This window comes from Alnus glutinosa, chromosome 3, assembly GCF_958979055.1.
Source record: "Alnus glutinosa chromosome 3, dhAlnGlut1.1, whole genome shotgun sequence".
Taxonomy (NCBI): Eukaryota; Viridiplantae; Streptophyta; class Magnoliopsida; order Fagales; family Betulaceae; genus Alnus; species Alnus glutinosa.
Genome location: NC_084888.1, coordinates 22,679,140 through 22,706,483, shown reverse-complemented (window position 1 = coordinate 22,706,483; position 27,344 = coordinate 22,679,140). Strand labels below are relative to the sequence as shown.

Genomic DNA, 27,344 nt, shown 5'->3' with positions numbered 1-27,344 from the left:
TTTTTGCGTTTCAAATAGAACCCACGCAGTGCAGGCTCGGGAAATGACTAAAATAACCCTATATATGTTTCTGTAGAAGACGGGATCGATTGGAACCAGACCACGCATTGTCCAGCACTAACTCGTGGTCACGAAGAAGTTGAAAGTCTTAGCTCGAAGTTGCGCCCGCGCGCACACAAACACGCTCTGTTTATCTCTCAATGATCACCTGCAAATCTTCAACCTCCACCTTTGGAACTCACGCTCTCCAAAGGACGGTGAAAACAAGCCCTAGATTTGTAGGTCTTTTTGGATTTCAACGTAACCCTTCTTCTTCTCAGCGCAACCGAAAGTGCACACTCGCGTCTTCCTCCTTCGGCCGACCCCAATGGGCCCGCTCTAGAAAAAACCTTGTGAATACTAATGATACAAATTCTAATGCTGATGATGTTTCGGGAGATGAAAAAGTGCATTGTGAGGTGGAAGTGATATCTTGGCGGGAACGCAGAATCAAGGCCGAAATATCGGTTAATGCCGACATCGAATCGGTCTGGAACGCTCTCACCGATTACGAGCGCCTCGCTGATTTCATTCCCAATCTTGTTTGCAGGTAATAGAAACGCTTTCTCCGTGTAAAACAAAATGTATTAGGCGTTTAGAAAGCCAATTTTATATGTTTTTATAGACTTTATGATCTTAAAAAATGTAATGTAGGCTGGTCTTTCATCGTGTGTCTACAGAGATAAATGGAACTTTCATTTTCTCAGTTAGTTAAATGTTACAATTCCATGAATTCTTGCGGTGAATATAAATGCAATTATGTGGTGCGAAAATATGAGGCAACCTGTTTATTGCCTTCACCCCAATTTATGTGAATATTAACTACTGGTCCCTTCTGAAACTGCATAATTGTTTCGTTGTTTATTATTGCTTTTTACCTGACTGGGTTGCACATTGTTTAACTGTTAGTGGGAGAATACCTTGCCCACATCCTGGCCGGATATGGTTGGAGCAAAGAGGCTTGCAAAGGGCATTATATTGGCATATTGAAGCGCGTGTTGTCTTGGATCTTCAAGAATTTCCCAATTCTGTAAATACTTGAACCAAATTTTATGTTCTTATATCTTGGACTAACTCATGTATAGGAAACATGATTCAACCATCTATCTTTGTCTTTTGAATGTCCTCTTGGGTATTTTCTAAATTATGCTCTCATACTTTACCATTTCTTACTTCTCACACATATATTATAATTCTGATAAATTGTTTATGTTCAGGCTAACGATCGGAAACTTCACTTTTCAATGGTTGATGGAGATTTTAAGAAGTTTGAAGGCAAATGGTCCTTAAACTCTGGGACGAGGTAGAATTCATTTACTTTTGGTTTGAAAACTGAGATGTTTCCAAAAGAATCTAGCATTTTATGTGCTTTGGTTTTGGAGTTTTGAAGTCCTATATTATTCCATAGCGAAGATTTTATCCCATCTCAAGGGTTCAATTTTACTTCCTTACTTTTTTCCCCTGATAAGAATATGCTATTTTATAACAAAGTAAACAATCTTTCTATCATCTTTTATTAGTAAGTTACACACGCACTTGGTGGGACATGAACCAAAACCTCAACTGTAATACTCTAGTCTCACATTGAAAAGATGAATATCACATAGAGTAGGTAGATTATAAAGGCACTTATAGGTGCTAAGTCACATTAGTTATTAGGTGAGACTGGGCTTTATAAGTGATTTTAGAAAAGTTTCAAATTGACTAGTCATTTTGAATTGATAGCATAAATGTGGCTAGCGCTTTCTCTGGGTTGTTACATCACTTTCTACCTTGCTACAAAGGGAGGATTGTTTGAGGGCGAGGAAGCTAAGCGGCCTGATTTGTGTTAATTTCTAAAGAAATTGTGAAGTTCTAATGTTGCGGTGATACTTCCAGCGGCTCTATGTGGCGGAGTGGAGGAACAACAAAACGACAAGTCATTTTGTATGAAGGCAACAACATCAAGTCATATAGGAATGCAGAAAACGGCACGTCGTATAGTGAAGACCCAAACAATAGGTCATTCAACTCGAAGCACAACAAGTAACTCTTCATAAACGATAAACGACAAGTTGTTTAGAGCAACCAAAATAAAAAAATAAAAGGGATGTTGCTCTACCTTTGTTGCATACATATTGTATGACGCGTGTTGTCTAGTTTATCTTTGATATTTTGATTTAGCCCAGTTGTTCTGCAATGTAGCATTTTGGTTGGTTGTCTAATTTAAAAATGTCATAAACAAATCAGACCTTATAAATTCACAAAAAGTGAGTAGAATTAGGTGGCCTCCCATAGTGAAGATCCAACACTCTAAATCACAATCGTGAAATTGGATGGGCCCAACTATTTTGCTTGGTCATAGTGCAGATGGCTTTGGTCAAAGTAAATGTCTTGTTTCGGTTAGTGGTTTCGGCTCTCTGGCACCAAAGTCAACTTTTTCTCATGCAAGGCCAATTGAAGTATAGGGATGAGTGCTGGCATTTTACCACCCAACACTAAAGTATCTGCCATTCCCCTTACTAGATCAAATTGGGCATATGTGAGGTTTGAAGATGCTTGGACCTTTCCATCATATTCTAAGAGCAATACCCTAGTCAATCTGTTTGCTCATTTATATATTAAGAGTAGAGCGAAAATGAGATATTTGAATGGTAGAATTTGAGAACCAAAATTAGATGTCCCTGCTTATGACAGATGGGAAGTAGAAAATTCTACTATTATGTCATAGTTGTTACATTCAATGCAATTAGAGATTAGTGAGGTTATTTTTTTCATAGTACAACCAAAGAAATTTAGGATGCAACGGCTTAGACCTATTCTAAAATGGGGAATGCAACACAGATCTACAAATTGAAATGTTGGATTTATGGAACGACTCAAGGAGAGTGGTTTGTCGCAACCTACTTTCATTGGCTTCGTGCATTGTGGTAGGAATTAGATCATTATCGAAACTTCCAGACAATGTGTGCAGCTGATGCAATGAAAATTCAAAAAATGGTTGAAGAAGGTTGTATCTATGGATGTCTCGCAAGATCAAATTCTGAATATGATTAAGCTAGATTTCATATCTTCGAGAGGCATTTGCCAATGTTCAAAATGAGTAGAGTTGTTGAGGTGCCATGCTTCACTTTTCTTCCCATGAACAGTCAGTCTTGGTTACCGCATCTCGACGCACTGGAAAAGGGAATTCTAAGAGTCATGATAATAGAAAAGCAATGGATGCTACTCATGATGAGAAGAATAAGCTGTTTTGTGATTATTGTCATAAATCACGACATACTCAAGAGACTTGTTGGCGGCTATATGGTCGCCCTACTTGAGGTAGAGTCGTTTTGGTGGTGTTACCCAGCCTTGGGCTAATTACTCTTCAACCGTTGATCAAACTCCTAGTCCAAGCTAATTCCTGACAGCTCTTAGTAAGGAAGAACTGGAAACCCTTCCTCAAATTATGTAACATTCCTTCCGACATCTACATTCTTAGGAATCTAATAGGATTTTTAGGAATATGAGATTCCCGTATTTGTTTTATTTCTAGGCATCCTCTAGGATTTTTTTTTTTTTTTTTTTAAATTTATTTATTATTATTATTATTATTTTTATAAGTAAGAGAAATTTTATAAAAGATGAAAGTGTACCTGAGGATACATGGAGTATACAAAAGGATGCAAAAACAGAGAACAAAAAAGATGAGAAATAAGAAAAAAAAAAAACACTCACAAAGACCCAACCACAGCAAAAAACCCAAAGCACCCCAACAAAAACCCAAAAACCCTCTATAACATTACATTGCAGCAACCCTCTTACTTTTGCCCCGAGTAGAACTAAGACTCTTAACATCATAATTGATATCACACTCAAGGTTAAGAAGTTCTCTATTTCCTTTAACCTTAGGAGTGGAGACTGGGACCTCAAGATGTTGACCCTCAACCACTTGAGCCATGACATCCAAAAAGCCTTTTACATTCCCCTCAAAGGAAATCCCCACAGTTTGAAGGCACAGCGCAGCGTCTAACACTGCCCCGGGAGAACCTACATCCTCTAGGAATTATTTATGCTTCCCAAAATATCCATATGTTTCTCTTCTAAAGTGCATAAGGCTGTTTGATACAAAAGTATGTAAAAATTAAACAAAAAATGAGAGGGAAAAAGAACTATATATAAACCGTGGTTTTACTATCATTTCTCAAAAGATAAATTGTATATACTGTTTGTTTTATTTTCTTTATTTTTCATCTCTAAGCTAATAAAACATGTTTGTGTCCCTTTTTTGTGAAATAATAGTTCCTCGCTTTTTGTATGCAGATTTTACAAATGTTCACAATCAAACCCAAAAAGTAGCATTAAAAGAAATTAATCATAACAAAATTCTCCTATGGTCTAACTTTTCTTGTATAAACATAACAATATCCAATAATAAAAAAAATAAAAATAAAAAACCAAATAGTAGCATTGAAAAGTTAAAAATGTTTAGCGCGTGCTTATATAAAAAAAATATTGGTATTTTTGTTCCTTTAGAGGGGAAAAAAAAAAAAAATTTCCCAAAGCGAGGGAAATGCAGATTTCGACCTCTCTACAAGGGAATCTACATTCCCATCAAAAGGCAGTTGGATGAAAATCTAGATGCCCACATGCATCTAGATTCCTTTTACTTAAATACAACCAAATGATGTAATTTTTTTAGGATTTTTAGTAATCCTAAAAGATTATCCCCAATCAAACACCACATGGATGTAACCTCCGCTAGTAATGTAGCCAAATTTGATGATCCGTAGATGATTGATTCCGGGGCATTTGACCATATGACCAATTTATCATCTCTTTCCTCTTCATATCATCATTGTTCAGGCATGGAATAAGTTAAAATAGCTGATGGTTGCCTGTCATTTGTTTGGCAAAGGTTCAATCCTTGTAACTACATCTATGCCTCTTTCCTTTGTTTTATATGTACCTAATCTTGCAAATAATATGGGGTGTGTTTGGTAAAGATTGTTGAGTTTATTTATTTATTTTTGAGTAAATGTAAGAAGTGATTGATGTGATATAAAGTAGAAAGAATTTTTATGGAAAAGTGAAAAGTTTTGTATTGTAGTAGATTTTTTATTTGAATAGTAATAAATAAATTATTGATGTGATATAAAAAGTGAAAAAGTTAGAATATTTTGAAGTTGATTGTTTTTGGAAAAAGTGAAAATAAAGGAGGAGAATGGGGTGTTGGTTACCAAACACCCCCATTGTCTCTATTGCTCGGATTATGACTGATTTAAATTTTCGAGTAGTTTTTTATTCTTGTTACTATTTTTCTAGGACCTAGTCACGGGAAAGATGATTGGCAATTGTAGCCTAAAGGATGGTCTTTAATTCTTGGACTCTCAACTCAAGTAACATGAATGTCTATGGTCTGTTTGGGTATTCAATTTTTTGAAATCAGAATTCAATTCTAATTCATTGCGCGAATTTCAAGGTTTAACTTTTTGAGATAAAATTTGAAAAAGTTGAATAAAATATGATTTTTTTTTTTTTTTGAAAAAATAGAAAAGAATCAATATTCTTTTTCATTGCCAAACGAATCATTTAAACATTCTTACCACCTTCAACGGACTCATGACTCCATGGCAATAATTTGGCTCTGGCATCGTAGATTAGGACATTCTTATTTCTCTTTGTTGCAACACTTCTTCCCATCTTTATTTTCACAAAATAATGTTTCCTAGTTTCAATGTGATACTTGTGAACTAGATAAACACCATCATGTATCTTTTTTTGCTCATGGCATTAAAAGAACTTTATCTTTTGCTATTGTTCGTTTTGATGTATGGGGTTAGTCACGTATTGTATCTCTCTAGATTTCGTTTGGTTTATTATTTTTATTGATGATTATTCTCGCACTAGTTGAGTTTATTTGGTGAAAGATGAAAGTGATGTTTCCTCATGTTTTCAGACGTTGCATAAGATGATACACACTCAATTGACCTATAATCATACCTTAGTGAGCATGATATCACCCATCAAACAACCTGCGCCCATACCCCACATCAGAATGGGGTTGTTGTGCATAAGAATCGGCATCTCCTAGAGGTTACCCAGACACTAATGATTTCCATGAATGTTCCTAAGTCCTACTGGGGTGATGCGTTGCTTATTGTGGTGTATCTCATTAATCAAATGCCATGATGCGTCCTGAATTTTGAGACACCCAATGATGTTGTCAACATCCTTGTCTTCATCGTTATTTGTTCCTCGCGTTTTTTGTTGTGTTTGCTTTGTTCATATTCATTGTTCATCTTGTAGTCAATTTGATCCTAGAGGGCTTAAGTACATATTCTTCTTCTTCTTCTTCTTCTTTTTTTTTAATGAATATATATTCTTGGGGTATTCGCTAACTCAAAAGGCTATAGGTGTTATCATCTCCTATGCGGAAGCATTTTGTCTCTATATGGATGTGATATTTTTGAATCTCAACCCTATATTTATCTTCCCAAGATTTCTTTTTCGTGGGAGATAGGAAGTGCAGAGAAATCCTAAACATTCCCTTTACACGTGACGACAGATCCCTTATTTGTACCTACCATGTTTCCAAAACAGGATGTTCTAGAATTTGATTGTCAGCAATCACAACCTACTGTTTGTGAGCAATGTGAGCCATTGGTGGAGGAGTAACAAATTTATTCCATGCATTCAAAGAGTAAGACTATTCTTCAGTCTCTCAACCATACGTCGACACCTGATTGAGGTAATCCTATGCTCACTTTAGACACCTCAATACCTACAGTTAATGATATGGATCTTCCAATTGCTCGACACAAAGGAATAAGATCTTGTACTCAGTATTCCATATTATTTTTGTTTCTTATAATAATTTGCCATTATCCTATCGTACTTTTATCTCCAATATGTCCTATGTGTGTATTCCCTGGAGTGTCCAGGAGGCACTTGGAAGTGGAGGGCAAGAACGCAAAAAGAGATGAAAGTCCTTAATAAAAATAAGACATGGGACCTAGTTGGATTACCTGAAGGAAAAAAGTCGGTAGAATGTGCATGGGTTTTTGCTGTGAAACATAAAGCCAATGGCTTGGTTGAAAAATATAAGGTTAGTTTCGTTGCAAAAGGCTTCTCACATACCTATGGGGTAGACTATGAAGAGACATTTGTTCTAGTAGCGAAGATGAACTCTATCAGGGTCTTACTCTTGTTGGTAGCAAATTTAGATTGGCCACTTTAGCAATTTGATGTGAAGTGTGCATTCCTTCGTGAAGACCTAGAGGAAGAAATATAAGCTTCCTCTTGGACTTCAAGATTCTTCAGTCAATGGTTAAGTGTGTAAACTGTAAAAGCACTGTATGGGTTAAAACAATCTCTTGGAGTGTGGTTTGAGAGATTTTCCCGAGCCATATAGAAGTGTAACTATAAGAAAAGTCATTATCACACATTGTTCATTAAACGGTCTTTACAAGGAAAGGTAACTGTTTTAGTTGTTTATGCGGATGACATAATACCGGGAATGATGATGAAGAAAACAAAGTTAAGGAAATATCTCGCTAATGAGTTTGAAACAAAAGACTTGGAAAGTTTGAAGTATTTTCTCGGCATCGAGATGGCTAGATCAAGACATAGGATATTCATCTCTCAATGAAAATATATTCTTGATCTACTCAAGAAAATAGGAATGCTTGGATGCAAGGCAGTCAACAACCCAGTAAAGCAAAGTAAGAAGTTAGTAGATAGTGATGAGAGTTCTCTGGCGGATAAAGGCACCTATCATTATCAACGATTAGTTGGCAAATTAATATTTGTCACACACCCGTTTAGACATTGCCTATGCAATGAGCCATTTTATGCATTCACTTCAGAAATTTCATATAGAAGCAGTTTACAAAATACTTCGGTATGTGAAATCTACAAGTGTTGTTCTTTGCTTGACGTACTCACCTTAAAATAAAATCTTATACAAATGCAGATTGGGTTGGATCAGAGTTCCGCTTTGGGATATTGCACTTTTGTGGAAGGAAATCTAGTTACCTGGTGACTTTTCAAAAAAAAAAAAAAAAGCTAGTTATCCGGTTTAGTAAGAAAGAGTCAACCGTTGCTAAATCTAGTATCGAAGCTGATTTTGATCCATGACCCATGATATATGTGAATTATTATGGTTGAAGATTCTACTAAAAGTACTCAGATATGAGATTATAAGGATTTTGTGAGATTATATTTCAACAACGAGGCTATTACTAATATTGGTCATAATCTAGTTCAACATGATCAAGCTAAACACATTGAACTTGATAGGCATTTTATCAAGGGAAAATTGCGTGAAGGATTAATTTGTACACCTTAGGTTAAGACAGGAGAACAACTTGCGGATATTTTGACAAATAGAGTGTCCAATAGTGTTCTTCAAGTTGGGCATGCAAGACATCTTTGCTTGAGCTTGAGGAGTGTTGAAGAAAGAAACTCTGATATGATTTTATTCTCTGATGATCTGATTTTATTGCCATTATTCTCTTTTTGTAATCTGTAAGATGCATTAACTGCATTTCCATAATGATTTGTATTACTTTTCTATTTTAAACACATGTAGATGCCGTATGGTAGATGCATTAAGGAATAAGATAGTTCCTTCCACTCTTGTTTCTTTTCCTCTTCTTTCAACTCTAATACCAAGCCAAGCCAATTAGTATAACTTGGAACTGCAGAATTATGTCGTTCTCAAATTCTTGTTCATTCTAGAATTCTTTTTGGCATTATGGTGTTTATTTGTTGTCTCCAATATATAAATTTTCCTTACGTTTATGAAATATGGTGTAAAAAATCAAATTTCAAGCTCTTAAGAGTCTGTTTGGAATTGCATTGCAAAATAGAGCTTTTGTCTATAGAAAAAGTTAGAAAGAGCTTTTTTTTTTAAAAAAAAAACCTCATTTTCAAGCTTTCCCTAAAACGTAGTTTTGGGCTTTTTTTTTAGATAAGAAGAGTGCGTTTGGGATTGCGATTTCGCATACCAAAAGTACGATTTTAATCCAAATCATAGAAAGTGTATTGTTTTGGGGTTACGTTTTTAAAAAATTGCAGTTTGAAAACGTAGAAAAAACTGTGTTTCCAAATCGTAAGCAAGGAGGTGCGTTTTTAAAAACGCACTATTTTAAAAGCTGAATTGCAATTTTAAAGGTCAAATCTCGATTTTACCAAACGCTTAATTTTGTTTTTAAAAATTACGTTTTCAAATCGCACGTTTGAAAATCGTTATTTTTCAATGCACATTTTGACCGGAAACCCAAAAGGGCCCAAAGTCAATGAAGTTTTTTTTAAGTTTGTTACCAAACGGACCCATTTTTGCATGACATGGCTTTTTATGTACTAAAAGAACTTTTTAAGCTCCTTAACACAATCCCAACAGGCTCTAAATATTTGGAGAGCATTGCTAAATTGAAGTTCAATTCTTGTGTAATGAGAGTTGTTGCAGAAGGGGTGCTCTGAAATCACTAAATAGTCAAATGCATCATGGTGTAAATGGATACTAGTAATTTTTTATTTAATAAAGCATTTTATTCTTATGAACTCTAATGATGCATTCTTGTCTCTGTGTAATGCTTCTTGGGCCATAGCTGAGCTTGTACAAAGCTGAAATTTGGACAGGCTGAGCCATGCCTGGTTTGCCATCATCATATATTTTCCTTTTTGCCCATCAATACTTTATTTATGCAAATACATGTGCAATTTTAGCTATTGCGTCATGTTATTTCTCTTCTAACTTCTCCTTTCTCTGTCTTTCTTTTTCTTTTTCTTTTTTTTTTTTTTTTTTTTTTTTTGGCAGTTTGTCATCAACAACTTTATCATATGAAGTTAATGTGATACCAAGATTCAATTTCCCTGCAATTTTCTTGGAGCGAATTATCAGATCAGATCTTCCTGTAAATCTTCAAGCCTTGGCTTGTAGAGCTGAAAGGAATTTTGAAGGTGTGCAGAAGATAGCGCTCAAAGGGAATTCATCCTCACGAACATCCGTGGGTGTTGTCAGTTCACTCCACAAGAACTTGGATGGTGGCTTGTGTGAAATGGATAAATTGTCACTTCGAGAGTTTAAAGAGAATTTTGCTGGCTCTAATTTGGGTCCCTTCCCTCTATCTTCTAGTGAGTTGAACAGTAACTGGGGTGTTTTTGGAAAAGTTTGCAGACTTGATCGACCTTGCATGGTGGATGAGGTTCATCTTCGTAGATTTGACGGTCTATTGGTAACTGATTTACCCTAGACTATTTTCTCCTGGCCTTCCTGATTGACTTTAGACTATTTTAAGGGTTGCTGATAATGTGATTTTGGGCTCAAGGAAAATGGAGGTGTTCATCGTTGTGTTGTCGCGAGCATCACTGTAAAAGCTTCTGTTCATGAAGTATGGAGTGTTTTAACTGCATATGAAAGTCTTCCTGAGTAAGTGATATATGCTTTTGTTTTGTGAACTTCTTCTAAATGTAGTTAATTCCAAGACAGCATGTCCCTAAGAAACTGGTTGCTTCTCTAAATCCTTAGTTGTTCCTTGTAGCATCATTAAATATAGGTTAGTCTCCATGATGTGTATGCCAAATAAGAACAGAAAAACTATGGGCTTGTTAGAATATGTTCTACTTGCTACATAGATACATAAATATGAGGTCATACTCGAACCAAATTGGAGCTCAATATAAACTCTAATTTCTTTTATTGCAATGCCAAATCAAGTCAAATATTCCTTCTAGTATATTGTTGTACAATTAGCATTGATGCATGGATTTGTGTAATCTTTAAATCTTGCTCATGAAGTTAAAGGAGAAAAAGAAAGAAATTTGAGATGTCCTGGGCTCAAGAAGGCGTAAGACATCCTGAGCTGTGACATGCAGAACATTTCTTCTCATTGATCGTTGGTGTGTGAACCACTTGGGCATGTCACACTTGGGAGTCATGTCCAACCTCTTTCATCACATTGGGCACCAACAAAGGAGTCCTTATTTATTGGAAAAATGCAATAGGTTATACCCAAGTCTAATGGATTTATTGGCATGTTGGAGAGGTTGCTTTAATAGATGCAGAGTGAACTCATATGGAATGATCCAAGTAGTCATTCTTGGACTTAATGTCGTATTATGCTTAAACTGGGATATTTTTCCTTGAAATACTAGTTCCATGGAATGCAGTTGTGAGCTGAATATGTGAGCATTAAAGCTTCTAGTTTGCCTTTTTTCTGTATCTTGTGCAAAACTGTGAATTAGATATTCATTGCCCAGTAGTGGTTATTGAGATGGAAGAAGGGTGATGCTACAAGCTGCTGCTTAAGTTGAATTTTCAGATCCGATGGTTTCTTTTGACTATTTTTTTTTTTTTTTTTTGAAATTATTATCTGCAGTATCGTTCCAAATTTAGCAATCAGCAAGATAGTGTCACGAGAAAACAAGAAGGTCCGCATTCTTCAGGTACTAGGAAGATATTGTTAGTTGCAATCTGAGGCAATGCCTCTTTTCAAGAATGTTTATTTACTTTCATATTGAGCTACTGAACTTCCATCAATTTTATAGAATGTGTTGCATTTGTTGAATATGCCAGGGGACACATTGATGTCTTCTTTTTTGATAAGATAAGTTAATTACTAAAACCCCCAGAAATGCAAATGGAAGTCCAAGCACACCTTAGGGATCCATAGTCCTTTAGCTTAACACATTAACTGTGCAACAGCAACGGAAACGGCTCTCTCTATAAGAAAGCACACCTGAACCAAATTTAGCTCCCACAACCCAAGAACATAGGCTGTCTTGAACAAATAAGCCCAGAGATGCTTAACAAAGGGTCCCTAGTCCCTTAGCTCCACACATTAACCACACAACAACAATAGCATTCTCTATAAGAAAGAACTCCTCAAGCAAATTTAGCTCCCACAACTCGAGAACATTGGCTGTCTCGAACAAATAAGCACATTCATGCTTAACAAAGACCGACATGCTTAGCAAGGTCTACATGCTTATGAAATGCCTGCTTGCCCTGTTTGTTGGCTAGCCAGCATAGAGCAGCTTACCCACTGTGCGCACCCACATGGCTCAACCTCTTTATTTCACATCCAGCTTTGTGGGTCATGCGCCACATCCAGCTTGCCATCAACCACCATATCCTTTTACAGGAAATCAATGCACTGCTAATGTCACTCTCTGTTTCAACTGCAGCAGCCACGTTTTCCACTTTTAATGGCTTCATACTTCTAATGAAACAGTTCTGTTTCCTCCTCTATTTTCCTGTTCATCTCCATTCTCATCTTCAACTGTACCACACCAAGAACAACATTCAAAGCTACTGCATGAGCATCTTCTTTATTGTTCTCCTCATCCTTTTCTGAAATTACTCCTGTATTTTCCATTTCATTAGCTACTCTCTGACCTTGGAGTTGAGATTCACTATCAGTTATTGGTTGCCATAGCCCAACCTCACCCCCAGCTCATTCAGTCATCCATACTCTCTATACTCTTATTTGTAGCTATACCAGACTTATCTTGGGCAATGGGTCGAGGATACGTTTTTGGGATGATGTATGGTGTGGAGAGATGTCCCTCAAGGAAGCTTTTCCAGTTCTGTATGATATAGCTTGTGCCAAGGATACTTTGGTAGCAGACCACTTGGTAGTGGTAAGTGGTTCCTATCAGTGGGATGTCAGATTTTTCCGTGATGTACACGATTGGGAGGTGGACGTCATGGCTTCCTTTTTCTCCTTACTGTATTCATCCAAGGTTGCTCAAGATGGGGGGGACCGGCTATGGTGGTCCCTCTCTCGCAAAGGGTCTTTTGATGTTAGATCATTCTATAAGGCTCTTGCTTGCAAAGAAGCTATTTTATTCCCTTGGAAAAGTATTTGGCGGACCAAGGCCCCATTGAAAGTGGCCTTCTTCGCTTGGACGGCAGCGTTAGGGAAAATCCTCACCTTGGACAATCTCAGAAAGAAGCGTGTCATTGTGATTGATAGATGTTGCATGTGTAAAATGACCGGGGAGACTGTGGATCATCTTCTTCTTCATTGCGAGGTTGCACGCGCTCTTTGGTATGTCATCCTCAGTCGTTTCGGTCTGTCTTGGGTGATGCCTTCTCGGGTGATAGACTTATTTGCCTGTTGGTGGCCGGGGGGACGTTCCCGAAGCGCGGTCGTGTGGAAAATGGCTCCTTGTTGTCTTATGTGGTGCTTGTGGACGGAACGCAACGATAGACAGTTTGAGGACAAAGAAAGAACCATAGAGGAGCTCATTTCCTTTTTTCTTCATTCTTTGTACTCCTGGACGGCTGCGTATCTAGCACCTCTAGGGATTAGTTTTAACGATTTCCTTGTATTGCTTTCTTCTTCTTCTTAATTGTCTCTCTTGTATACCCCCTGTATACTTGATTGCGCTTTGCGTTTTTCTAATAAAATTCTCTTACTTATCAAAAAAAAAAAAATCACCCCAGCCGAAATCACGTCAGGCAAGATCTCCTTGCTTCCAGAATCAGGACTTTAGATTTCAGAGTTTATAGAACTCTGAAATTTAACCTTTTCACCTCCCTAGCCAGGTCTGAAACAAGAGTTGCCTGATTTACCCTCAATCTTTGGAAGAGGTTCTGGTTCAACATTTTGTTAATAAGATCTTAGTGAACTTCAAATCATTACACTATGATTTATCCAAGGAACATGGAGACTGATTGAAGTAATGAACCCCCCAATATTACTGGGATGGGTTCAGAGCTTCTCTCTTTAGACTCATTTTCTTTCTCTAGTTTTCTTTCTTTTTTTCTTTATTATTTTTTTATTTTTTTATTTTTAATTTTTAATTCAGTGGTGTTCCATTGCTGGATTCTCACATTTCTTGTGTTTTAGCAAGTTCATTTTAAGTTTTGCTCGGTTTTTGCTCTTTTTATATATATATATATATATATTATGTTGGACTAAGGCTGTTTTAGATCTAGTTTTTCCTGATTTTGGCAATCTTGAATTCCAGCTTCGGTTTGGCAAGTTCTTCTTATTGAGCTATGGAAGGCAAGGCCATGTTTGTTATCCCTGGTTCATTGCAAGTGGGAGTCAACCAGGTTGTGGTGAAGGCTGAGAATGGAGGTCTGATGAAGTTTGGAGGTGCTAAGCCTTCGGCTTGGAGTTGAAGATGCTAGGGTGATGGGGACTGTTTGGTAGGGAAAAATGGAAGCCTTCAACATGTTTTGAGGGAGAAGATAGAGCTTAAAGCCCAGCTGAAGAAATTTCAATCTGAAAGGTTACTTGGGCAGAGCTCATCTCAAAGGCGTGATGAAGGAAAAGAACAAGAGATATGATCTCTGTATCCATTTCTCCAGTTGTGAACCATGAAGGGTGTAGGGAGAGAAAGGAAGAAATGAAATCCCAACTAGGAATGCCAAGGTGTTCCAGAAATGGAGATTGTGAAGTAGATGCTATGCTGCCCTTTGGTGTTCCGACCAGTTCTTTGAATGGAAGTTAACAGAGGAGCCAAGAAAGTCAACAAAGGATCTTGCAACCAAAGAGCCTTCTATAATTTTCCCTTCCAGCCAACTGGAGGGTGCAGTGGAGGAAAATCTGAAAGCCAAGCTTTCAAATGGAACTCAAAGTTCATGTGAAAGTAGATGCCAGACTGCCCTCTAGTGTTTCAGCCAATTCTTTGAATGGAAATTCAACAAAGGGGCCAGAAATAAATGAGTCTGCTATCCGCTTTGGAAAGTTTGTAAAGGATCTTGAATTAAGAAGCCTTCTAGAATTTTCCCTTTCAGCCCAGTAGAGGGTGCAGTGTAGGAAAAATATAGAAGCAAAGTTGTCAAATGAAATTCAAATTTCATTGGCTTCTATAGGCCCAATGGAAGAGGGTGCTAACTCTTCAAACATTAATAAAGCCTACAAGTTTTACCGAGGATGTGTTAGAGGTTTGGCTGGTGTCTTTAACAATCTTTCTAAGATTTTTGTTGTTTCGGAAGTAGTGTTACACAAGTGCTTCCATTACAAAAGGGAAGGTTGAGTACTATTTAGTAGCTATGAAAGGAGGTTTCTCCCAAATTAGAGTGGTGGTGGCCAGTTATTGTGACACTCCAGAAGGTTAGTCCCACATTGAGCGGGTGGATTATAAACGTGCTCATGGTGCAAAGTCTTTATTGGTTTCTTACTAGGTAAGACTTGGCTTTACAAGTGATTCTAGGAAGCTACAATTGCAATTTGATTAGTTCTTTTGGAGTAATATTGTAAATGCTGCTAGCGCTTTCCTTGGATTGCTACAATTGGTATCATAGTAACCTAGTAACATCATGTGGTTGTAAGGTACTGCATGATACGGACCTTGAGGAGGACGTTAGGGATTTGAGTGCGAGAGATTATGACATCTCAGAAAGTTAGTCCCACATTGGAAAGATGAATTGTCCATATTGAGTTGGTAGATTATAAAGGTGCTCATTGGTGTCAAGTCTCATATTGGGTCCTTACTAGGTGAGACATGACTTTATAAGTGATTCTAAGGAGCTCAAATTGCAACATGACTAGTCATTTTAAAGTGATAGCGTAGATGTTGCTAACACTTTTTCTGAGTTGTTATAGTTATTAGGAAGCTTTGAAAACCCCATCCCCAGCCATGGAAGGAGTCAAAGCTCCTGTTGGTAACATTTGTGACCCCAAAATGCCATTGAGTTCTTTTGTTTTATTTGAACCGGTGATGGAGGGGGGTATTATTAAATTCAAGCCTTCGATGGAGGTTGTGGGGAGTGGAAGAACACATTGCTTGGTTATTTTTCAAACCAAAAACTAGTTGAAAGAGAAGAAAAAAATGGAGAAAGTAGGGGAAAAAACAACCTTATTTTCCTTGATAATTCACTGATATAGTTACATGTGTTTATATAGGACAACATAATCATACTAAAATGGAAATACAATTAAAGAGAAATATATGGAAATAAAATCTGGGAAATCTTGGAATAAAATCAGATCAGTTGCATATCTTCGACAAAACTTTCCTATTCAGCAGTACATTCTATTATTACCCACAAAATTTGGGCTAAGGAAGGTTTTATTGAAGTCTTATCATCTGATAGTGGGTTCTTTTTCTTCAAATTTGAGCATATGGCAGAAGGCTTTTGCTATCAAAGAAACGATACCCTAATATGTTAGATGAATCAGTAAAATTTTACTAACAAATCTCAAAAGTACAAACACTCCAGCTATGTAAAAAATAGCTGGAACAAATCTGCATATAGCAGAACACAAACCACTCACTAAGAACTCTTATCCACATTCTGCAACCTACATTTTCACCTTACTTTGTACTCTATACATCAATTATCAAGCGTACAAAACAATCAACAACAGCCTATGCTATTTACCACTCTCTCTCTAAGAGCAAACTTGACAAAATACCTGTGTGGGTTAAACTCTATGAATTCCAATGGAGTTCTAGATTTCTGTTGGGTTAAGTTATGTGTCAAGCGCAATGGGAAGGCCTGTTACATGCCGACAAGCTTATTGTTACCCACAAGAGGATTAGTTATGCCAAGGTTTGTTACTGTTACCCAAAAGAGATGAGGAGATAACTTGGGTTTGGAGGTGAGTGCTCATCTTTTGTTTGTCTATTATGATTCTGGTTGTTGGAATATAAAGGTCTCAATGTGTAACGACGCAGGGAAAAACATTAGCCACATATGCATTGTCACCCCAAAAGGACTAGTCAATTTGGAGCTTTCCTAAAATCTTTTATAAAGCTCAGTTTCACCTAGTAACTAAGCAATCTGGAACTTAGTATTCATGACTATCTTTATAAATCATTCACTCTATGTATGTTACTCATCTTTTCAATGTGGGGGAGGGGTGTTACAAACTCCCCCTTTAAACCCCTGACGTTCTTGTCAGGGCCATGTCATGCGGTGCTTCAATACCACATGGCATAGCGTTACTAGGTGGCTCTGATACCACTTGTAACGACCCATGAAAAAACGCTAACCACATCTGTACTATCACCACAAAAGGACTAGTCAATTTAGAGGTTTTCTAGAATCTCTTATAAAGTCAGTTTCACCTAGTAACTAAGCAATGTAGGACTTAGCATTCATAACTATCTTTGTAAACCACCCACATTATGTTGGCTCCTCCTTATCTTCCCCAATGTGGAGCAGGGGTGTTACACAATGAACTCTCGAAACAAATAGAAGTTAGAAATTTTACTCATGAGCACTGTAACATTTAAGATTAATGATGGCTTGTAAATTCTTTAGTGTCATGGGTTGTAATGATAGCTTTCAACTCTTGGAAAAGTGTTTGGCAGACTAAAGATCTGCTGAGGGTGGCTGTTTTTGCTTGGACAACAGCCTTAGGAAATATCCTTATCATGGACAACCTAAGGAAGCTATGTTATTGTTATTGATAGGTATTGCATATGTAAAAGGAATGGGGAGTCCGTGGATCATCTTCTTCTCTATTGTGAGGTTGCCTATGCTATATGGAATGTTTTCTTCAGCTGGTTTGGGCTGTGTTGGGTTATGCCTAGACGAGTAGTCAGCTTGTATGCTTGTTAGTGGATTGCCAGCAGAACTAAGAGTGCTGCTGTTGTTTTCCAGTTCTGTAGAGTCTTGTGAGGAACAAAGCGGCTATGGTGGTAGATAATATGGTTGTTCATAATGGCAATATTCATTGGAATGTTCTCTTTACGCGGCAATTACAGGACTGGGAGTTGGAGATGGTGCTCTCTTTCTTCGAGCGGTTGTACTCCACTCCGATTCGACAAGGAGAGGGTGACAAGTTAGTTTGGAACCTCTCTACAAGGAGCTATTTTGAAGTGAGGTCATATTATGAAGCACTTAGTCGGAAAGAAGGTCCATCATTCCCGTGGAAGAAGATATGGTGTGCTAAGGCTCCGACAAGGGTGGCATTCTTTGTATGGACTGCAGCTTTAGGAAAAATTTTGACTCATGACAATTTACGAAAGAGGAATATTGTGGTTATTGAGTGGTGTTGTATGTGTAAAAAGAAGGGGGAGTCTATTGATCATCTGTTACTTCATTGCGACACCGCCCGTGAGCTTTGGAGTTTTATGTTTTCTTTATTTGGAGTTGAATGGGTCATGCCACAATCGGTGATGGGTTTGTTGACTACTTGGGGTGCGTTTCGAGGGCATGGCCTAGCAAAAAATGTTTGGCGTTTAGTTCCTCACTGTGTTTTGTGGAGCATTTGGAGGGAGCGGAATGCGAGGCTTTTTGAAGATGTCGAGACTGTAATGGTAGTTTTAAGGAAGCGTCTTCTTAACACGCTATATCTATGGATAGCTCCCCATCTTTGCCACCTAGGTGTTTCTACTTTTGTAGACTTTCTTAATTTATTAGTTGTTCCTCCTGTTTAGGGGCTCTCTTGTATACTTCCCGTGTATTAGGGTTGCGCCCCTCTGCGCTTTTTAATGAATTTTAAATTACTTATCAAAAAAAAAAAAAAAAACTAAGAGTGCTGCTGTGTGAAAGATGGTGTATTCATGCCTTTTGTGGCGTCTTTGGAGGGAGGGAACGACAGAAGTTTTGAGGACCGTGAGAGAACTTGGGAGGAAATGAAGTCTTATTTTTCAGTAACTTGTATCTTTGGGCAATTGCTTTTGTTTCTCTTTTGGTGGTTTGTTTTGTATACTTCCTATGTTCCTGGGGGCGCCTAACGCTTTTGATGATATCTGGATTACTTATTAAAAAAACAAAAAAACAAAAAAATTGGGTGACCATGCTAAAATATCTTTGGTGTATTTGCGTTGACATTGATCAATCGGTTTGTTCTAGTTGGGTTTGCATTTACATGATTAGAAACAAGAACATTTGTGAGTTAAAAATCACTGGTGATTGTTCTTGGGCCTAGAGGAAGATTCTGAAACGAAGATTTATCGCTTATTAGAAGTTTAGGTAGCTTGTGGATAATGGAATTTCTATTGCATGGTGGTTTGATGATTGTTGTTCCTCTAGCCCTCTTGTTGGGAGATTTGGCGAAAAGGTTATTTATGATTTTGGCTTAGGGAAGAATGCCACAGTTGAGTAAATTGTTGATAGTGCTGTATGGAAGCACCGGGTCCAGATGGCTTCACTATGGCATTCTTTCAGAAGTGTTGGGATATTTTAAAACATGATATTATGGCTGTTTTCGCATAATTCATTCTCGAGGTAAGTTTGAAAAAAGCTTTAATGCTACTTTCGTTTATTTGATTCCAAAGAAGACTGGTGCCATGGAGGTGAAAGATTTTCGCCCTATTAGTTTGATTGGAGGGATCTACAAGATTATATCCAAGGTCCTTGCAAACAGATTTAAATCTGTTTTGGGCAAGATTATCTCCAACTCACAGAATGCGTTTATTGGCGGTAGACAAATCTTGGATTCTGTGCTTATTGCTAATGAATGTGTGGATAGTCAGATTTGATTGGGGGACCCAGGACTCTTGTGTAAGCTAGATTTGGAGAAGGCTTATGATCATGTGAACTGGGACTTCTTGCTTTATTTGTTGCAGAGATGTGGTTTGGGGGGAAAATGGAGGGATTGGATACGCTTTTGTATTTCTACGGTGAGATTTTCTTTTCTTGTAAATGGAACCTCCTCGGGTTTTTTTAATAGTTCTTGTGGTTTGCGACAAGGAGATCCTCTTTCTCTTTTGTTGTGGTTATGAAGGCTTTGAGTCAGATGCTAACTGTCGCATTGGATCAAGGTAATTTGATAGGGTTTTCAGTGGGTTCCAGGGATTCCGAGGCCTTAGTTGTGAATCACCTTCTGTTTGGTGATGACACATTGATCTTTTGTGGTGCTCAAGAAGAACAAATTCGACATCTGAGATGTATCTTCTTATGCTTTGAGGCAGCTTCTGGCTTGAGAATTAACTTAAGAAAATCAGAAATTGTTCCTATTGGTGAAGTAGAGGATGTTGAAGGGTTGGCTAATCTTCTTGGATGTTGGGTTGCGTCTTTGCCTATGACTTACTTGGGTTTGCCTTTAGGTGCCTCTTACAAGTCCACTTCTATTTGGAATGGTGTTATTGAAAAAATGGAAAGGAGGTTGGCGGGATGGAAGCGAATGTATTTGTCGAAGGGTGCCCGGTTGACCCTTATTAATAGTACGCTCTCCAATATTCCTACGTATTACTTATCTTTGTTTCCTATTCCAGTGAGGGTGGCTAATCGTCTAGATAAAATTCAAAAGGATTTTCTTTGGGGTGGCATTGGTGACGAGGCCAAATTTCATCTAGTGAATTGGAACAAGATTTGTACTCCTTTGCATGCAAGTGGGTTGGGAGTTCACAATTTCATCCAGTTCAATCGAGCACTCCTGAAAAAGTGGTTGTGGAGATATGGTAGGGAGAGGCGGCTTTATGGCGATTGGTGATTGATGCCAAATTTAAGAGTCTAAAGGGTGGGTGGTGCTCGAAAGAGGTGTCGGGTTCCTTTGGAGTGGGTGTATGGAAACATATTAGGAGGGGGTGGGAGAAGTTTTGCAATTTTGTTCGTTTTGAAGTGGGGAATGGATCACATATTAGTTTTTGGTATGATTGGTGGTGTGGGGATAGACCCTTGAAGCAATGCTTTCCAGCACTTTTTAGTATAGTGAGGATCAAAGATGCAATGGTGCTGGATAATTTGGCTGTTCATAATGGTGTAATTCAGTGGGATGTTCTCTTTACGCATCAAATTCAGGATTGGGAGATGGATATGATCATTTCTTTCTTCGATCGACTATACTCCATTTCGGCTCGATATGGAGAGGGCGACAGGTTAGTGTGGAATCCCTCTAAAAAAGGTTTATTTGAGGTGAGATCCTTCTATGAAGAGCTTATTAGGAAAGATGGCCCATCTTTTCCTTCTTTTCTCTGGAAGAATATATGGCGTGTTAAGGCTCCAACAAGGGTGGCTTTCTTCGTTTGGTCAGCTGCTTTGGGCAAAATATTGACGCATGATAACTTGCGTAAGAGAAATGTTATAGTGATTGAGTGGTGTTGTTTGTGTAAGAAGAGTGGGGAGTCTATTGATCATTTGTTGCTTCACTGCGAAATCACACGGGATCTTTGGAGCTACATTCTTATTTTATTTGGGGTAGAGTGGGTTATGCCACGGTCAGTGTTGGAGTTGTTGAATAGTTGGGGGCCGGCGAGCTTGGCGGTTAGTTCCTCTGTGCTTATTGTGGTGTATTTGGAGGGAGCGGAATGCGCGGCTTTTTGAAGATGTAGAGACATCTATGGTGGAGCTACGGAAGCGGGTGCTCAATACGTTATATATTTGGATAGCGTCCCATCATAGTTTGAATGTTTTTACTTATGTAGACTTTTTAAAATTATTCTCTGTTTGTCTCTTTTAGGGGTTCTCTTGTATACTTCCCGTGTATAAGGGTTGCGCCCCTCTGCGCTTTTTTATAAATTGCAATTAATTATCAAAAAAAAAAAAAAAAAAATTCATAGATTGTATAGAAATCAAGAATGCTATACTTGAGTATTTTAAACCAAATCCGACCGAGGACGACTCATAAGGAATAGTAAAAAAATAGCATTCAATTCCGTGGGCTTGTGGCAGATTGGTACAAAATTGTTTGGCATGACAACATAATCCCTTGTCATAGCTGGGTACGCAAGATAAGCTCTATTCTTCCTTTCCTGCCCATTCTTGGTCTGTATATGTTAACTTTTTATGTGAAAGTGCAATCTTCCTTGGGTCCAAAGAAGTTGGGTTGAGACCATTAATTAGATGGCTCAAAGTTTCAAAACACCTTATGCATAAACTAATGCTTCTAGCAATGATCTATGCAATTGGGAGAGTGGAACAGGAGAACCTTCCAAGATAGACTTAAGAACGTTTGTAATGTAATTCATGATATTATGTATAGGGTAAGAATTGGAGTCAGTACATTCCATGGTTTCAAGCCATCTCTAGAAGATAGTTGGCTATAAAGATTGTGGGATATTCCTTCTCAATGCCGGCACCTCTGGGATATATTCTTCAGCTCCTCCATGGTTGGAAATTTCTTGGGCGTGGACATCCTAGAGAAGCTATCTGGAAAGTTATTCCTGCCATTTTGATGTGGAGCATTTGGAGAGAAATGAATCATTGGCTCTTTGAGGATAGCAAGACCATCATTGGCTCTTTGAGGATAGCAAGACCATTGTGCTTCTTCTTAAATCCTCCTTTCTAAGATCTCTTTTGGATTGGGCTATTGTTCATGTTCCTAACTTTCCCTCAAGGAATTTGGTAAATCTGATTTATTTTCTAGATTGTAGTAGCTGTTAGAGATTTGGTTCTCTTGTATACTTTTTGTGTACGAGAAACTTGCTGCTTTTTATAAAATTATTATTATTCATCAAAAAAAGATTGTGGGATATTTTTGAGAATGTACTTTGGTTAGAGGCTTAGCTCCATAAGCCACTCTCCTCTATAAGCGATGGGATTTTATCTCTGATTTAGATTTTCTCCAACTCGTGGATGTTGTTCTTGCCTGGGGTGTGTCCCTATGTCTTTGTACAGCTTTTTCTTTTTTATGTACACTTATCCAAAAAAAGAAATTCTGGTTGAGATTAGACCTTCTTTTGTAGAATTTCGTTTACATTTCTCTTTAAGTAGAAACAAGGTTTTTTTTGGGTGGAGAATGGGATCATATATTAAAAGGAAAGTCTTAATTCATGTGTTTTTTTTTTCCACTGTAAAGTATATTGGGGAAACATGGAAATCATGAAATTAGAGACAAGATACATGTAGAAATGAAATAAATAGTTATATAATGGTAGAGGGTTGTGCCACAAGTTCAAGGTGTATACCATACAGTCACCACTACCATTGCACCGCCAGCACAACAATGCTACCACCGACATTATACCAGATACCCTGCTAGTGGGTTCCACCACAAGCACCTCTAGCTATGAAACCTCTTCTAAGATGTTCTTTAAATGGCTTGAATGGTTTCAATAGTGTGATCATGGTAAGATTTTATATGAAGGAAAATAACTTCTTCTTTTTTTCTTATTGATTATGCAGGAAGGATGTAAGGGCTTACTTTATATGGTACTTCATGCACGTGTTGTGCTAGACCTGTGTGAACATTTTGAACAAGAAATTAGTTTTGAACAAGTTGAAGGGGACTTTGACTCGTTTCAGGGTAAATGGCTTCTTGAGCAACTAGGAAATCATCATACGTTGTTAAAGTACGTTGTGGAGTCAAAAATGCGCAAGGATACCTTTCTTTCTGAAGCAATTATGGAGGAGGTATGCCATAATATATTATCTTTTGTGTTAGGAGAGAATGAGCCCGCTTCTGTCTCAAGGCTACTTAAGAAAATAACTGGCTTTTGAGGTTATGGGGTGTTATAAGTTGAAGAATATGGAAGAAAACGAAGAGAAGAGAAAGCGGAAGAGAGAGACTATCAGAAATAGAGGACCTAGAAGTAGGGTTCCTACTCCTTCTAACATATTATTTATAAAAAGAATACAATACATAATTGCCCTCTAATAATAATAATAATACTCAAATATTACAATAGATCAACACTCTCCCTCAAGCTAAGGTAAAATATCTCGCATGCCTACATTATTTGCTTAAGGCTATGTAAAAGGCGCTGCATGACACTTCCTTTATCAAAATGTTTGCAAGTTCTCTTGCCTTCACATAAGTTGTATAGATAAATCCCACGCACAATTTCTCCTTGATAAAATATCTATAAACTTCAATGTATTTGGTTTGATCATATAGTACTTAATTATGGGAAATGTTGATCGCCGCTTCATTGTCACAACACAATCTCATGGGATCTTTAGAGTTATACCCAAGTTCTTCCAACTGTCTTCAACTATAATAATTCACATACTCTGTGTCATGACTCTAAATTCAGCTTCTGCATTTGATCTATAGACAATTGACTATTTTTTACTCATCAGGTAACTAGATTACCTCCCACAAATGTGCAATATCTAGAAGTAAACGTTTGATCTATAACCGATCCAGCCCAATCTACATCTGTTTAAGATTCTATTTTTAAGTGATCACGTCGAGCGAACAACAAACTTTTATTGGTGAAGATTTTACGCAATCCAACAAGATCCTATGTGTTATTTTAGACAATTCAAGTAGAGAATTCTATTTGCATCCATCCATTTTTTTTCTGTAGGCAATGCAACAAGATTCTATGTGTTATTTTTGTAAAGGGTCTTCATTCCTACATTGCTTCCCTCTACTTTCGAATCCCTAAGTGCCTCCCATAAATTTTGAGGATAAGACACAGAAGACAATGTGGAAATAAAGGTATGATATGAAGAGGAGATTTTAATAGGAAAAAAAAGTTAGCCATATGATGCTGAGTGCAAGATCTGACTCGTTTGCATTTTGCAATAGAAAGATCTGTGCCATTAACAAAATGTATTGAGGAGTCTAAACAAGGAATAGATGTAAGCTTACCTAAATCAAACGTCGATGTTTGGCAAGGAAAAGAGGGAGCGGTCTTACTCTTCTAGCATCTTAAATAAGCTCTCAACTTCTTCATTGATGGCTTGCACAGCTCATCAACAAGTTTCTGTAGTTGCAGCTACAGTTGCTGAATTTGACGTTCTAGTGAAGTAGTAAGTATAGGTAAATGATCCATAGATGACTTCTATCCACTACTGCTCTCCCTCTGAAGATAAGTCTGAGTGGGGGAGAATAAGGTAGTGATTAAAAAAATGTCACATCCATAGACAACCCTTTCTCCAAGGGGGATGATTACATTTGTATCCCTTAAGGGGGAACAACAAACAGAAAGAAAGATAGAGATAACAAGACATCAATATGTGTCTTCAAATTCAAGACACGGGATGGCATCAAATCACCCTGGTATAATTTGGAACAATCCTTTTCTTTGTGGGGTTTAGGTTGATGGATTATGCCATACTAAAATGTGATTGAAGGTTGCCAGAAAGATACTCCACTCTATTGTCTAAAGGAACTATTTTAATGGATGCATTATGTTTGATCCATTTTGTGGAATATCCGAAAACAAGAGAAAATGTCACTTCTATTTTTTAACAAATATACCCAAGTGGTTCGAGAATAGTCAAATAAATGTAGCAAACCTACAAAATCTAGATAAGGAAACAACATGAGAAGGACCCAAACATCAGTATGGATAATAACAAACGATTTAGTACTTTTATTGAAACTAAAAGGAAAGGACAGAGAGAGTAGATTTTGCAAAATTTGATACAATTAAAACAAATGAAAGAAACGAGGGTTTACAAAAGATGAAAGAGAACCATAAGCTATTCTATCTTTTCTCAATCTGAATAGGGATGATGTAAAGAGAAAAGAGATGATAAACCAATTATGGTTAGATGGTCATACTATTAGGACGAGTTGTTGACGTCCTAGCTGATGAGGCTCTCGGTGGCTCCTCTAGGCACACACGTCAAGATGGCTTGCTAACGATGCTCTCGATGATTACTGGATCAACCCTTCACGACGGGTCTGCTGACGCCAGTGTAAAAGCTCCAACTTCAATTTCAAAATATAACCACCAAAAACAACCAAGTGTTCCGAGACTTGCAACATTTGTTATGATCACCGAATAGGCCAACACTAATAATCTAACATGTTCCATTTTAAGTTATTACAACTCATCAAGATCTTTGAAAAGTTTATTTGATATATGGTCATTGTTACTTTCTAGGTTATATATGAAGATCTCCCCTCAAACTTGTGTGCAATTCGAGATTATGTTGAAAGAAAGGAAGCAGATCAATCACAGGAAGCCTGTGACCAAAATAGATATTCGAAGGAACAAATTGCTTCATCTAGCATTGATATAGTTGATGATTGTAGTATAACAGCTGAGCACGTCTGTGCTTTGAATGGTCAAAGTTCATTTAGACAAAGGCCTAGGGTCCCAGGCCTACAAAGAGATATTGAAGTTCTTAAAGCGGAGCTCCTGAAATTTATTTCAGAACATGGGCAAGAAGGATTTATGCCCATGAGAAAGCAACTTCGTTTGCATGGAAGGGTAGATATCGAGAAGGCAATCACACACATGGGTGGATTCAGAAGGATTGCCTCGCTAATGAATCTCTCTCTTGCATACAAGTACCGCAAACCAAAGGGATACTGGGACAACCTTGAAAATTTGCAAGAAGAGGTAATGTAAAAGTTGGACTTGATGTAGTCATAGGTTTCTAGTTTCTTGCTATTAAATGTCCTGCATTTTATCTATTTTGAAACTCAAAGCATTCATATCGTGTAATAGCTGTATGAGTGAGCTTTTGCATGCCCATAGTTCATAAATATTAGTTTGTTTAGCTTGAAGTATCCATTAATTTGGGGGAAAAAAAATCGTGTTATTTTGTGGTTATAAATGTTTTAAATATACCTTGTTCTAATGGAATTCCTACTCTCTTTTTCTCGTTCTTTTTAATTACAGATAGATCGATTCCAAAAGAGCTGGGGAATGGATCCATCATTTATGCCCAGTAGAAAGTCATTTGAACGTGCAGGTAGGTAAAGATGGATCCCCATCTCTCAATTAGACGACAAATAGTAGGCAGCACAATTTACAAAACTTCTTACTTAGTAATTTAAATGGGCTATATGGACATCCTTTGAAATGTTGGAGAATGAAAAGAAAATAGGGAATCTATAATCATAAATTGGTGTCTTCCATGAGTGAAGCACGAGTAAGAACCCTGCCTTAGCTGTTATGATTAAATTCCAAGCTTGAATATTTATAGATATTGTTTCATTACGTGAAGTGAATGTTGTGATTTATTAGTCCATTTTCAATTAAAATATGTATGGGACTTTTACAGGGCGCTATGACATTGCACGTGCATTGGAAAAATGGGGGGGCCTTCATGAAGTTGCACGCCTTCTCTCCCTCAAGGTGAGGCACCCCAATAGGCAGGGGAACCCTGCCAAGGATAAGAAAATTGATTACGTAAGATCAACTGATGTAAAGGATGAAAATAAGACACCATCTAAACCCAGTATGGCTCATGATGCACAAAAGTGGCTGGCGGAGCTAAAGCATCTTGACATCAATTGGGTTGAATGAGGGTGTAATTATTCATTTTGGGATGTCATGTTCATAATCTCGGCCCGGCCATGGTTCATTGAGGTGGGGATTTTTGTCATGGGCATGGGCATGGGCATGGGCATGAAAATTCTTCGGATAAAGCCCGACTCTATTTAGCTCGAGATTGGGGTAAATGTATCGTTGGGTGGTGATAGTTCAATGGATATTGATTTGTTATCGCTGAGCTCTAAAGGTAAAATGTCTATTTGCAGCAATGTTAGAATGTGCAAGTTTACCATGACAAGTACTACTCAGGATATCCTATTACAATCCCTTACAATTTTAAAAAGAAATTGTTGATTCTCAAA

At 37.6% G+C, this 27,344-nt stretch overlaps 1 protein-coding gene across 2 annotated transcripts; it reads left to right on the top strand.

The window, feature by feature from the left end:
* Positions 1-75: 75 nt before the first annotated feature.
* Positions 76-27,344, top strand: LOC133863520 (uncharacterized). 2 transcript variants are annotated; one of them, XM_062299488.1, is made up of 10 exons: positions 79-589; positions 949-1,069; positions 1,257-1,342; positions 9,824-10,241; positions 10,335-10,435; positions 11,385-11,451; positions 22,985-23,212; positions 25,642-26,103; positions 26,386-26,458; positions 26,771-27,344. In XM_062299488.1, exons 1-10 carry the CDS (start codon positions 201-203, stop codon positions 27,013-27,015), a joined length of 2,190 nt encoding a protein of 729 aa, XP_062155472.1. In that variant the 5' UTR covers positions 79-200; the 3' UTR covers positions 27,016-27,344. The 2 variants fall into 2 exon arrangements, with proteins under 2 accessions (XP_062155473.1, XP_062155472.1); XM_062299489.1 differs by lacking the exon at positions 22,985-23,212 and having other exon boundaries at positions 76-589.